Genomic DNA, 15,097 nt, shown 5'->3' on the forward strand with positions numbered 1-15,097 from the left:
GCCGGGGGCACCGGGGCAGCCCCAACGTGGGTCATCGGGCACCTCCCTGGGGACAGGCTGAGGCTGGGCCAGGACGTGGCCCGCACGGGGATGCACCGCTGCAGGGGCCATAGGTCAGCTGGGGGGCCAGGGGCGAGAGCATGAGCAGCTCCTAGAGGACAGGAGCCATGCTGCCTCTGAGCTGAACCTGGGCACAGACAGGCAAACCCCATGCTCACAGCCCTGACACCATGGCTGAGAGGCCTTTCCTGGATGTGTCGTTGAGAACACAAGCTGAACGGGTCCAGCATGATCCCTACCGTTGGTGATCCATGAGACAGGGAGATGTCACTGTCCAGTTCTAGGTGACAGAACTGGAGTGGCAGGTTATCATTACCTCCTTTCCAGGCATAAGCGATTTTTTAAATAGAAAGTATGCACCAGCTTACTTGCTGTAGCTGTGGAGGGCTGGGCGAGGAGCTGGGCTGTGGATCAGTCGCCAGCGGGCAGGGAGCCTCTCCCCTCGGCGGCGCTGACAGCCCGCCTGCTCTTAACAGCAGGGGAGGATTATTTCATCTGGGCTGCCGGTAGCCGTCTCCATTTTTCTTCTGTTCCGGCAGAGGATCCCAGCACCTTTTTTTTGGTGCAAGCCACCTAAGATTTAGGATGGAAAACTGCAGGAATAGTGCATGGATTTGCCATGGCTCTCTGCTCCACCCAAGGTGCGTGGGAGAAGTAGGACAAGGCCAGCATTTCCCTGGCATGACTAACTGTAGTACCCGCTGCAGCATCTCGGCGGAGATCAGCAGGCCGGTGTGTGGTGGCTGGGCAAGCCAGGTTCCTCCCCGTCTCCCTGCCCTGCGCGCATCCGCAGCCATGCTGGCAGCACTCCGCTTCCAGCGCCGAGCCTGGGGACGTGGGCCGCGTGCAGGCGCCGGATCACACACACTCAAGGCAGTCACCTGCTCTCCTGAGCAAATGCAGGATGTTTGTTTTCATTCCTCTCAAGCAACAAGGATTAGGGTTGTCAGAGCTTTTCCTGAGTGCCTTCAGTCACTTTCTCTTTTACCTCTGTTAAGAGTACGAATGAGTTTCCAGTGATTTTGCAGTGCTCTTTAAATCAAAGGAAAGTAATTTTATCAATGACAGAAACGATAGGAAGAAATTAATCTATTTGAGGTACTTGGTTCCGTATACAACTTGATTTTTTCCTCCAGACTTAGGAAAATGTAATTTGTTTTCATGTGAGAAGTTTACTTATGTTTTCAGCAGGTTCATGTGTTTATAGTCTGTGTTTATAGTGTGAGATTGAAGATTACTCAGCTGAGCTTCTGAAGAGTATATAAAGCTTCCATTTTAAAGCATCCTATACATGGTAAAATCCCTGGGAAACGAACAGGGCTCTGCACCAGCCTCAAGAACTGCCTTAGGGAGCTCCCTTGCAGGCCCTGGATTTTGCTTTTCATGTTGTTATTCTGTGTGAATATTTGTTCTTGCTTAGAAAGATGAAATAAAATTATAAAATTAAAAAGTCAGTTTTAATATGGAACATTACCAGGTTTTGTTAATTCTATGATTTTATTTAGATATATAATCTTTCAGACTCTCTTTTGAACCTCCACACCTTTCTCTGGATGTGTGATCAGGTCCATTACTGAAAGCTACAGATATGCCCAGGAGATTCGAGAATATTCTGTATGTCTCATCTCTTACGTAATCAGCCTTTTATAGCTTAATTTTTCGTTGAAGACGTGTGTTATTTGCTTCAGTGTGTTGTGTTGGAAGAAATCTGACTTCAGGCACTTTAAAAAGTACGTGTTGTTTCTTTCATACCATCATATCATACGTAGCAAAAACCTTTAAGCCAGACTTCGAAGTTGGAAGGTGACTTTAATCAGCATGCAGTGCCCAGATTTTCCTGGAGATACTGCCGTCTACACACTGGGGTCTTCATCTTGCAGCTCGATCATGTATTTCTAGTCACTCAACTTTGTTTTAGGTAAATGCTCTTGATTTGTGTTTTCTTATGTACATGCCTTTTGCCCAGGAACAAGAAATACTCATTCTTTAGAACAGTATCCCATTGTTAAAATATATAGAAAGAGTTGGTGTCCATAGAGGATGAAGGCTACTCTCCTTTCATTAGGAGTTGCATGCCAGATTGAAGCTAGTAATCTCAATTATAGATCTACATTACACTTTGCAGATACATTTATTTTAAAGCAAAGCAAATTCAAATAAAAAGTTATACCAAAGTAACAAATTGCTTTTTTGGACCTCAGGCTGCCCTGAGCCTCTGATGAATAAGGACTGCAGGCTGTTTCAGGTAAAAAAGCATCTGAAAATGGAATTTAAGAAATAGGAAAAATAATATTCGTAAGATTTACAGTTAAATGGCACCTATAGACACTTTATTAAGGACAGTTCCTACTGATACTCAGAAAACAGACATGGTTACAGACCACGCGCATCTTACTTTCTAAAGAAAAAAGTGAAGTATGGGGGATAGGAAAAGATGATTAACATCAGACATGCACGCTTTTTGTAAAAATGTGTGCTCTCCTTTGCACGTTTTATTTTTGTGTTCTTACAATTTTTATAACGAAGAGGTAATTTTGCTTTTAACACTTACAAAAGGAATTCCAGAAAAGAGCAGCATGTTCCTGTGTAACTAGATAATAGCATTTAATGAGGAGCCCCAGTGGTGCCTGTATGGTGAAAAATAGCATCTGTTCAGGAAGCACTGCGAACTCAGTTCCCAGATAAAGCCATATTTTTTAAGTTGTGGTCTCAAGTGTTAGGTCTGTTCTCATAAACGAAGTGGCTCCAGCCCCTGTGGTACAGCAGGGCTTGTGTCTGCGTGGCTGAAGTCTGCCCCGCGCCCCCCAGCCAGGCTGCAGCCTCTTGAGAGCAGTCCTGGGTCAGCGCTGTCCTTTGAACTGGGCCCAGGTCTTGCCTGGGAGGGCATGAGTGCAACGGCCATGGCCATGCTATGGGAAGGACTAGCAATTAAAGAGTCATGCGCCCTTCATCTAGGCTCCTGTTCACTTTCAGCGTATATATGTCCAGTTATGCCTGGACTTTTAGGTGAATTGCAGCAACCATACAAAATGGAAAGACGCTGGTTAGGAAAAAAAGTGAATAAACCGTGTTTAGGTCAGGCAGAGGTCTGACAAGCAAGCAGGGCTGTAATATACACATGAAGGTTTTCAGACAACAAAACAAGCGAGATTATTTCATGTAATGCTATACCAAGGTTTACCGAGACCACGTGCAGAAGTTGGCTACAAATTTTGGCAGCATCTAACAAGAACGATAAGTATTAAAAATGCTGCAGAGAGGCAAAGTGGTGATGGAGTTCAAAGTGTTGCATTTTGAGCACAAATTAGAAGGAAAATATTTTTTATTGGATGTGATCCAAAGAGGCCATTGGCTCGGGTAAACTTTATGCAAGACCTTAATGATGCCTGTACTTTTAAGTTGTATATAGTTTAGAGAGAGAGCAAGGAGAAGATGGCTGTTATCCCCGAAGGAAAGAGGAACAGAGGCTGACAGTGAATGCAGCCCAGAAAGCGCGTAGATACACTGGGTGCTTCATGTGGGAGGAAGAGGAATAGAAACTGCAGCAAAGAATATGTCCCCAAAGGAAGGAGCACTGTGGCAGCTCCATAAATGCTAGGTAAAGCGAGAGACAAATTTTCCAGGGTCACAATGCTTTTCTTTTGACATATTATGATAGTAACTCTGTACGCTTGCAGAATTACTAAGCGGCTGGTTTTTGGAGTGTGGTATAGCAGGGAACAAGCTAGATTCCTGCCTGCTAAATAACTCTTCTGGTTTAGAACAAGCTCTTTCAGCCTTACCCAGGACAATTTGCCGTGTATGTGTAGTTAGTGGAACACTAAGCTCCTGGCCGGCAGTGCATGTGGCATCCCTCTGATGTTAAAACTTGTTGCAGCTGATCAGGTACTGACATGAATACATTCCTTAAGGGGAGGGATAGTGATGCCTCAATTTGCAGTAACGTGTTGAACACCCTTGGGGAATGAATGAGAAAGAAACTAAATATTACACAGTGTCAAGCCTTAAAATGCTAGGGGATATGTTTTAAATAAAGAGATTAGTTGGGTCTGCTAGTTTTGGCTTGCCGTTTTGTAGCTCGTAATTTATTGTTACCCAGCCTTAACAAAAGGAAAATGTGAGTTTGGTTGCGTTGCCCCTCGCTTCCCATCCACCTCCATGTTCAGCAGCGTGGTTGTTACTGTTTTCAACAGCTTTTGTTATGTAGAAGAAACAAACTTGGCATTAAGAATTGGCAATTTGGGAAAAGATAAACAGCATTTAGGATGATTAAAAATATTGACAAGTGGACATGCTTTTAATGTTACTTGCCTGAGTGTGCATATACATATAACTAATAGGTTTAGAAATAGCAAGTAACCTCAGCTGCAATTTAATTGAATACACTCAGAAAAATTCTGTGATGGCTTTTGGTAAAGGCTATATTAAAATAGTACTGGAAGCAGGCCTGCAATTTTAACATCTTGTGTTGTGGTGGTGGTTAGCCTTAGTGGGTATTAGATGGAAGACTTCCAGGCAGTTGGGTTGATTAATTTCAGATCTGGATTTAAAATGATCCCTGTGTACATTGTGCTGGATCCTGCTGCCGAGTAGCAGCTGAATGAATGATAACAGTTTTCTTTTTGCAATAACTGAGAAGAAAAAAATAAATTAGGATGAAATCAAAGCTTTTTTCTTGCTTAGGCCAAATGGGAGTAAAATGAAAAATAAAGCTTTGAATTAATAGGCCATTTTTTTATCCAGGTTTCATGTGTCTCTTACTCTAGGACACCTAAGGGTGTCAGAAGCCTTTTGTCAAAAGGCTGTGGTGGCTGAGCAGGGGTGGCGTATGTGCCCATGATAGATTGGACAGGGAGAGGTTTTGGTCTTCTGGTAATGCCTTTCCAAATTTGTGGCACGTGGAGCAGTGGTTGCCTCCAAGACAGGATGTCACAGGGAGCCTTTGGGAAATCTTTTGAACTCATGATGGTACCTCACCCTTCTTCGTTGTTGGTAACTGCATTAATCCCACTGGGAAGCTAGTGTGTCGGGCAGTCGCTGCTGGGATCTGGAGGGAGTTTTCTCAGGGAGCCAAACAGAAAAATCATTTGGTTGGGTTTCTTCATTGTATTTTTGGTATTCAAACACTCCAAGGGAAGGTAAATTATTTATGGTTATTTCTGTAGCTTGTACAGTGTGGGTTGAGGTTAACAGCTATGAGCCTTGCTCCTATTTAAATTTTATCATAAGCAAAAAGTTGGGAAAGTTACTATACCGTTTCTGGTTTTGTAGTGACAAAACCATCTTGTATTACAAAGAGAATGTAAAGTCTGTTTTTAAAGTTGGTGAAAGGGCTGACTGAGATCCTTTCTACTTCCATTCCTGTGTATACTGAGCTTGAAATCTACGCATCAAACTTACTGCCAAGTTGTGATTAGGGTTCGTAAGGCATGGCTAAAGCTGAACTTCACATTTCATCAATAGGTCTTTGATGTTACAATGCCTCAATTGTGTTTTTATCTAAATCAATGGGTATGGCAAGTTACAGGTAAAGTTTTGCTGTGCTAACAAAGGTGGGACAGGAGGCTTCAGTAGGTTTATTAAACTCAGTGCTTATCAAATCACGGACCTGCACGATAGAAGACATTATCCGAATTAGCTGTGTATGTTGTTAGGGGATAAATTAGTAAGTCAGGGTACCTGAGGGCTTTTTATCCTTATTTTTAGTGCAGTTAAAACATTCATTCTTTTTCTGTAGGAAGTCTTGATATAACATGTTGGGATGTGTGAAGAAGAGACAGGAAATGTATCTGTAAATAGCGTGCCCTTGTTGCTCCGTCACTTGCAATAGTTTTTTCAGAATTATTCATAGTATCTGAAAATTTATATGAAAAATTAAGAAAAAGATACAAGGGAGAGCTGAAGAGTTCAGATCACATGAGAATTTTTCAGCTCTTGAGGGAATAAAAAGGCATGATTGTTCATCTTCAGAGAGGCATTGAATGAAATCTGTAGAGGCACATAAAATAATGAATAGTACACACATTCCTGTCATACCAGCACAAGAGAAGACAAAACCAAAGAGTGTACAGGTCATAATGATCATGTGAAATACATTAGCACAGTGTGTCATTGAGGCTGGGGACCTGTGAGCTTAAGAAAAGTATTTGCCACGTACTTGAACAAAGAACATGCAGAGCTGTATTCAGCAGCATGCTTTCCAGTTTATCACAGCTGTAAGGATAAAATGTTTCTATAATGAGAGTTTTCAGTTAGAAAATTGTTTGCATTTTCCCTGAATTGTGAAGTGTTGCCTAATTTCAGTGATGGACTGCTCAGCTTCACCTAGTGGTTTGATATGTTGGGGTAATTTTATTTCACCATGTTGTGTATTAGTTGAAGATGTTGTTGTGAATATATGGTTGAACAGTCACTTTAGCCTTAAATTTGAGATTACATGAAATATTTTTCATATCTCCCCCCCAAAAAAAGATATTACTGAAAAGCAGTCAAGTATTTGTGTTAATTACTTCAAATAATCTATGTCATTTGGCCAAAATAGAAGGATTTCATGGAGTACTTTTTACCTGTTTTCCCAGTCAAGTGCTGAATGATGAACTACGAGACATGATATACCTACCATGCATCTCCTTGAGTTTGTTTCATATTAATTCAATGAGAAAGTCTTAAAGAAGTCCTAAGCAAATCTCTAGTAATCATCGTTACTGAGTCTGTGAGAGCCAGTTAAGCAATTTTGCATTTAAACGTACAGCATTGCTTTATGTTTCTAAGAGCGTCAGTCTCAAAACATGCATGTTCAGTGAGGAAGAATATTTCATGACAGCTTTGCAGTTATCTAAACTTCTACTCAGTACAGTCAGTGGATTTGGTTTGTTCTGAAGTAATTCTTAGATTCTGGATAACTTCTTAGTTAGGTTGAACTGGATGTATTGGCCAGGTTTCCAGCCACTATAATAGAATACATACAGACATTTGCATGTAGACACCTACATTAAAGTGTCTGGATCTGGAGCTGAATCTCACCCCTTATCACTTTCCTCATCTTCATATACATTTAATAGAGACCTTGTGATCTGGGGGATATATAAAAACAGCTGGAGGCTCTCATATATCCCGTGAATGCTCGAGGCTGATTACTGATGGTTAGACCTGGCTGCACATTATTCCACGCAAGCCTCCTTTTCTGGGCGATTCCACTTAGTAGTGTTGTAACTATAGATGAAAAGTCCTGCCTGTCCTTTGACTGACTGTTTCCTCTGAAGGACAGCTGCAGCCATTTCTTCTTTGTTTAGATATTCCATCACGTTTACAACCATGATGTATCTTTAATGTTTAATTTTCTAGCTTTTCTACTCAAATGTTTGTGAGTAGTGTGCAAAACTATCCATCTAGCAGACCCATGAGCGCAAGGACCAGTGCTAAGGAGCTTCAGGCAAAAAAGATCACCTGGTTTAGACACATCTGGACATCTGGTTCAAAACTTACTTTTGCCAGTTGCAAATGGAAGTTAGTGCTCACATTTCTGTACTGAAGTCTGAGACTGAAGGGTTCTTTCCCAACATAGAGCAAGAAACTCAATGAAGCTAGACAACCTCCTCGTGTGTGATTGTTGTCCATAGATCCTTCTGAGACGAACCCACGTTTTGTAAGGAATCCAGATGTTCTGAAAGGAGGGTAGCCTAGGGTATAGTGGAAGATAGCGTTGATTCAGGAGTCAGTATTCTACATCCTCTCCTCAGCATGGGGGTTTTGACACCAAGGAGCATGCTGCAGAACCTTGTGCTGTGTGCCTCCATAGTGGTCTTTGATTCTAATGATGGAGGAGATCTGTTCCTCCTTAATGCCACGAAGTCATACCTGCTTGCCATTTTTGAGCAGAAATGCTCCTTTTCCTCCTCTGTAAGTGATCAGGCTATGTGGAAGAAAATCTGAATTACTCTGCTCCCTGAAACTTTGGTTTCCAAGTTCTCTGAAACGGGGTTACTCAACCCAGCTAGTCCTATATGGCCCTATTTTCCCTAAGACATGGCATCCTTTATATGGAAGCTCTCGTGTGACGGTGGAGAAAAGATCAGGAAAATAACCGTGGTAGGCATATGCATTAGCAAAGGGTACTTCCAACCCAATAACTAGATCTCATGGTCGTGACACTGTATAGAGCACCGTGTCAGCAAGCACTGAGCATCAATAGAAATGCCCACAAGGACAGTACGTGTTAGTTGAAGTCCAGGAGTCATTCCCGTTGTGTCGATGCCTCAGTCTTTCCAAAGCAGGCTCTTTGGCAAGCTGTTTTGAACAAGATTTATTTTTGTACCTGACGTGGAGACAAATTCTTAAATAAGTTCCCAAACATTGACTCTGCATATAAACTGGTGTAAATATTTTTTAGTGTCTTTGAAACTCTGTTAAGGGATAGGTTAAACGGTAGGTGTTAGCGTATAGTAAGTTAAATAATAAATTGATTTTGCTTCATCATCTCACTTGTAGAGTTCCTGAGAAAGTAACAGGAGATTAATGTTGTAAAAGATAGAGCTAAAATTTTTGGTTTATGTGGTCATTTTCTGTCTTCTGATTCCTTTCAGTCTCTCTATTCTTGCCTTTTTTTAAAAAGTATTTTATGATTATGTATTCTGGCACGGTCTTTAATTTGTTTCAGTAGTCCTCTCATCCCTGAAAAATGGATGGGTCTTTCTGGCACCCGTCCTTTTCAATTGTCTGTGAACAATAAAGCAAAGAATTTGTTCAATTTTTATAGGCATTTTCTAATAACAGCAGTGGAAAAGCTAACTGGACTATAGGGACGTGTACGCTTTACTCTGCATCTTCAGTCATATTTTGACTGAGAGTTTTGCTTGAAACTCACTGTATTAATATTTCTGCTCAATATAAGCCAAGAAAGAAATATCCTTTTAATATCAGGTATTACTCAGGCAGCGTCCAGTGTTTTGACTGAAACAGAGCTGTGCAGATTAAGCAGCTTAGATGGGTCATGTAAATAACTTCAGGCTTGTCAGTTAGCCTCCTAAACTCATTCATAGTGTTTTCATGTGGAGTGTTACTCTGATGTATGTATGTCTTAATAAAGTTAAACATTGCTGTAACGTGGGCAACTGTCATCCAGGAACAGTGAAGAGAAGGATGTGGTTTCTTCATCATTGCCTGGGAAAATAAAAGTTCAGTTAAATATCTTTTTCCACTTTGAAATATTAAATTCCCTTCAAATCTAACGTTTTGTTTTAACAGCAGATATTATAGCTGCTAGTTTGGATCTTGAACTGTTTTACTAGGTGTTAGGTTCTGGCTATGGGAAAATCTACGTGTGCCTAACCTTATTTATTATGCACAACTCTTTGATTTCCTGGAGTCTTTGCAGAGTATAAAGCTCGCATTTGATCCATGTAACTTCATTTCTTTATGCTGTTCTGCAGACACGGTTCACTTGCTTCTCTTTGTGGTGCTAGGTATTTGTTTTCTTGAATTGATCCTAATTTTGTCAGCTTCCTAATTGAAGTGGTATTAATCACACCTTTTTTTTCCTTACTTCTAATACAAATTGGGTCTAATTTCTAACACCTACACTAAGATCTCAATGGCAGGCACCAATCTTTTTATAAATGAAATGATTAATGACTCACAACGTAGAAGCCAAACCCCTTGACTTAGGTGCGGCTGCAGCAAAAGCATCTCCTTTGCATGGAATGTTCCAACTCGGCTGGTGTTTGGGATGTTTATGTGTGTGTTTTGATGGCAGGGGCCCAGCCCGCTGAAAAATCTGCCTTAAGATGATTCACGATATTATGACAGAAGGTAGAGTCATCGTCGTTTACTTAAAGTGCACTTAATTTAATTTGTTCTTCACTATGTATAAAACCACTTAATAGTGCTATGCAAATTAATATAAAATATATTTATAATACATGACAAATAACTTCTACAAAACTTGTGTATTTTCTCTTTAGTCTTAAAAATGAAGATGTTTGCCATGATGGATGATGCTTTTAAATTTAGTGCATGCTTCAATTAGTTAAATAAATACGTATTAGAAGGATGCTCATCACAACTGCCGTTTAAGCAGTTAGTAGTATTTCAGAATTGAAAGGTGAAATGAAATACTAAAGATATTGGAAAATATTTGTGAGCCTCTATAACACGGCCCCACAACACTCGCAGTGCACAATCTGTGCTTGGTTATACCAGATGCCCTTGATTCTTCAGAGAAGGATGGTGGCCAGTGATCAGTCACAGCACTGAAATCTGTGTGCGCATGCTCAAATGCAAATTCCCAGGTACCCAGTTAGTGGGCAGGTATCTCTGTAAACTTGCAGCAGATAAAAGCGACTTTTATTTTTATTTGAAATTGTGAGAAAACACTCTTAAACAAAAGCAGAACAATGCAGCAGTTAGTGATTTCGTGAGCCATGTTTTTTGGATGCATTTTTCTGGGGTTACGAAAAGTCTTTTACTGAGCTGTGGGAGGTAAGCGCCTTTTTCTGTGGCTTTGCAACATATCCCTCTACCATTTGGGCAGGGGAAAGGGTGACCTGTGGAGGGTGGAGGCCCCAAGCCCCCAGCAGTGTGCACTTCCCATGGCCAGTACCAGGTGCTTTTGCATTCGAGTCAGAATACCCGCCTTTTCCCTTTTCGAAGCCATCAGTGGGCTTGTTCTCACGCTGCTGTTGAGCCTTCTGTCTGCTTCAAAATACCCAAGGCAAGCACTATCAAGACAGAGACAAATGCTGTCTTCTGTAGTATCTTCTGGATGATCAAGACTTTAGATGAATATAGACCAGGTAATCTAGGTCGGTATGCTATGTGTTAAGTATATAATTAACTGAAACCAGCAGTATTCGTTGCAAATTTCCCTTGTTCTTAAAGGGGAACTGGAATAAGCCTATGCTGGTAGGAGTCGCAGGGATGGGAAATGACGTTTAAAAGTGGGGGAGGGATCTCATCAAGTGGGCTCTTCAGCTGGGGGTTGAAGCCACAGCACTGATGTAAAATGATGTATTGCACAACAGCAGCATTTTTTTTACTGATTTTTACCTGTATCTTGGTGTGAAAAACCTCACCTCTTCTTCATCTAAATGAAAGCTTTATTCTGAGGAGATTATCATGTCAGTGTCTCTGCAGCTTGCAGCTCATTTTCTGGGAATAGTGAAGGCTTTTACGAGAACTTGCCCTTTCTTGTTCTGAGAGCTGGCAATCGAACAGGCAGCCTAAGTGATTCTTGGGCCATTTTTAACAAGCGTGAAACAAACTTAAAGGCAGGTGAAAAAAAAATAACGAAACAAACAGTGTACTCTTACAGAAACCTGCTTCTCTTGTCAAAACTGTGCTGTGAAAGCCATCTTTATTACTCATACTGTCTCCATTATTGTGGCTGAAATAGGAGACTGGAGTGCTCTGTTTCCTTTTCTAGTATTGTCTTTTATTTTTCACGGATTTTGTGTGCTGCTAAGAGCAACGGATGATATTGGTTTCGTTGCATTGTTTTCATTGCACTGAAATGCAGAGAAGAATGGCATGAGCTTCATCGTGCTCCCAGTAAGCATATTGGAAGTGGAAAGTCCCGCTGGTTTAGGAGGATTATGTTTCTTTTCACACCACTTGAGTTTTATTATTAATTAAATTTTCTTTCAAGAAATAATAGGTGCAGTATTATTATCTGTCTTGTAGGCTTGTCTTCTAAAGAGCACGAGGAAACCAGTGATTCTAAATGGCTGAAAAGAAATAAATTTTTATTTACAGCACCTTGTAGTTAATTCAAAGACAAGCTTGTATTGAGTTTCCCAAAGTTAATACCATTTTCTGATGAAGGGAGTTTGGAGTGTTGCCAAATGAAATGTTACCATTCGTTTTGAACAATGATATTTAACAGTTTTATTTCTCTCTGTTGCAATTACTTAAGACTTCTGCTAGGTAAAACTCAGAAAATAGTTTCTCTAAAAACAAAAATGAGAAAATTTAAGGACTGAATTGTTCACTAAAACTTATGTCATATTTTTGTCTTTTGGGGTTTTGTTTTAGTTTCTTTTCAGTGTGGGTCTGGTTTCCAGTAGCGTAGGATTTCAGTGGCAAAGGTTTCAGAGCCTTGTGACTCTTTGCGGCTTCAGTGGGTTGAGTTTTTGCTCATCATCTTTGAAAATCCCTTCTTCCTTTTAGTCGCTATGGCTAAGAGGATTCTCGGTGGTGAAGGAGGCAGACAGTAACACATTCTGCTCTGAGAACTGCAAGATCTAAAAGCCAAGCACCGCATAGCAAACCTCAAGGACAATATTAATTTTGAAGTTTTACATTAATTTAAAACATTAAAGTAGTGATGTTGGTACAGGATAATACTCATGGGCCTTGAAAATGTTTATAGGTAAGATTGGCTTAAGACAGATATTCTGTTAACACAAGGGTGTTGTGGCTGGCAATGGAGTGTAGCAGGATGAAGGTGTAAAGGCTTGAATGTTTTCTACAGGACGACCGACAGCAATGTTTATCTGAAAACAGGGCTTCGATGCAGTTTGAACAAGACTCCTTTAAAGCCCAGTAAGAATACTTGTCTTACAGGTTAAAGAGATGGTTTTGTGACTGAACTTGTTTCTGTATGGGTTTTGACATGTGCTGAAGAGTTTGAGGCAGAATGACTAAAAGCTTGTAAAGGTAGTGGAAATGAAGTTCCTCATGTACATGAGTCCTAAGAGAAAAGTGAGTTTAACCTCCTCAAGGGCAGTGGAAGGGACAAGGCATGATAATACAATGGCAATGCACATGAGTAAATATGCATAAGGAAACAGAGAGTGTTATATATAAGGGATGGCTAGAAACTTTAGCTTGTAGATAAAGAACTGACACTGTTGTAGTTACCTGCTGCTTGTATTTATCACTTAGGACTGACCTCAGCCGGTTCACATGATTTAATGAAATCCTTTTTTAATGCAAACTTTGTTGCTGTATCCATCCATGCTCTTGGTTTGATTTACTAATAAGCAGTGATTTAGAACTGGTAAAGAGTTGTAATCGAGTGTTACTGTTTTTATTTGACAGGCCGGACCTGATAGACATGAATACCGTTGCTGTTCAAAGCAACCTTGCAAATTTAGAACATGCTTTTTTTGTAGCAGAAAAACTTGGTGTTGCCAGACTTCTGGATCCTGAAGGTAAGATAGCTGCAAAGGGCTTTGTTGCAAAAACCCTAACATTAAAACAAAATCTAATCTGCCTGCAGGTTGTAGCATATTTTTGGGCATTCTTACAACTGCATGATAAAGCGCTGCTTCATCTTGCTCTTTTAGATGTTGATGTTCCCTCACCTGATGAGAAGTCAGTAATAACTTATGTGTCATCACTTTATGATGCATTTCCCAAAGTACCAGAAGGTGGTGAAGGCATCGGTGCAAATGTAAGTAGGAGAAAAATACTTGTGTGGTGTGCAAGTTTCATTAATACAATTCTTGATTTCGTAATACGATTCTTGATTTCGGCTCCAGAATGTTAGATGGATCTTCCATAAGACTATTGTCACCCTTCTCTTTGACATGATTTTCTAGGTGGAGATTTTACAGGTTTAGCAGCTATTTTGTGTTCTGGACATGAAAATGTTTGTGCAAAGAGCTTAACTGAAAGTAGGTTATCTGAAGTTGGAGAAAGATAAGAGTTGAAGTTCTTACATTCCAGTCATGGACCTATAAATTTTGCCTCTCTAATTCTTATAAATTTGAAGTTTATTAAACTTGAAAATTTTGTTTTCTGTGGAATTATTTGGGACCAAAACTAGAGAGTAAAATCATATATTTGGAAGCTTTAAGTGAGCTGTACTGAGCAAGTAAATACTGTTTCATAATTGCAGGGTTTAGAAATCTCTTTTCTATGTGTGTGAAGACCCTTGGACTTCAAAGATAAGGCGAAATGAGCTTTCATATGATTTTTTCTGATCTGTAATCTGGGTTGTGCTTTCATAGGATGTTGAAGTCAAATGGGTTGAATATCAGAATATGGTGAACTACCTCATGCAGTGGATCAGACACCATGTCACAATAATGTCTGACAGAACATTTCCCAACAATCCTGTGGAATTGAAGGTGAGGTGTGGTGTCTTAGACTCCTTGTTGGAATGACACTTTTCTTACTGACTCAAAGCGTGCTTGAACAGATGAAGTGCTTGTTGATTTATACAATCAAACCAACTGTAGAATAGTACTACTCCATAAACTTTTCAAAGTACAATAAATACATTACTAACGTAGGAACAATCAAAAGCAAATATTTAACTTGTCACTGATCATTTTTTGTAGAACTCAAGTAGAACAGTATAAGAACATAAGCTTACAAAGAATTGTATTCTTACAAAGTAAGGTTATATTCACTGTGAATAAAAGTTGATGATGGTTTTTATGTTTCTGTAGGCACTTTATAATCAATATTTACAGTTTAAAGAAACAGAAATTCCACCAAAGGAGACAGATAAATCAAAAATTAAACGTCTATATAAACTGCTAGAGGTAAGTTTTAACATGCATTGAAACGTATAGAAGTTCCCTTTCTGTGCCTTAAAATAACAAATATGTATGAATTGTTAAGGTCTGGATAGAATTTGGACGCATCAAACTTCCTCAAGGCTATCATCCAAATGATATAGAAAAAGAATGGGGAAAGCTTATTGTTGCCATGCTGGAAAGAGAGAAGACCCTTCGACCTGAAGTGGAGAGGTACACTAGTGAATGTTTGACTCGCTTGGTTAATATATTTGCTGTTGTTTTAAGCCATATTGAAAATTGTAAATGTCTTCCTCCGTGATAACATCCACATTATTTTTCTAGACCAAGTAATTTTGCCTTTGTTCAAGGCCTGAAGTTCTTTACCTATTTCACAGAAGCAGGTCCAGATGGACATAATTTCGATGGTCTCAGAAGGTCATAATGAATATTATCTGTGCCTCAGATCATCAAAGCACTTAAACACAAATATAACCACCTTCTTTGTACAGTTAGAGAGCTAGGTTCATATCATTTCACTGTCTCGTTTGGACTTGATTTCATGCAAGCAACAT

At 40.0% G+C, this 15,097-nt stretch overlaps 1 protein-coding gene across 1 annotated transcript in view; it reads left to right on the forward strand.

Moving 5' to 3' along the window:
* The window catches only part of DST (dystonin), a 312,608-nt gene that overhangs the window by 145,503 nt on the left and 152,008 nt on the right, over positions 1 to 15,097 (forward strand). Inside the window, 5 exon segments of the mRNA XM_063330292.1 lie at positions 13,096 to 13,208; positions 13,344 to 13,450; positions 14,010 to 14,129; positions 14,454 to 14,549; positions 14,629 to 14,756. Coding sequence (XP_063186362.1) covers positions 13,096 to 13,208; positions 13,344 to 13,450; positions 14,010 to 14,129; positions 14,454 to 14,549; positions 14,629 to 14,756 — 564 coding nt within the window.

This window comes from Chroicocephalus ridibundus, chromosome 3 (genome assembly GCF_963924245.1).
Source record: "Chroicocephalus ridibundus chromosome 3, bChrRid1.1, whole genome shotgun sequence".
Taxonomy (NCBI): domain Eukaryota; kingdom Metazoa; phylum Chordata; class Aves; order Charadriiformes; family Laridae; genus Chroicocephalus; species Chroicocephalus ridibundus.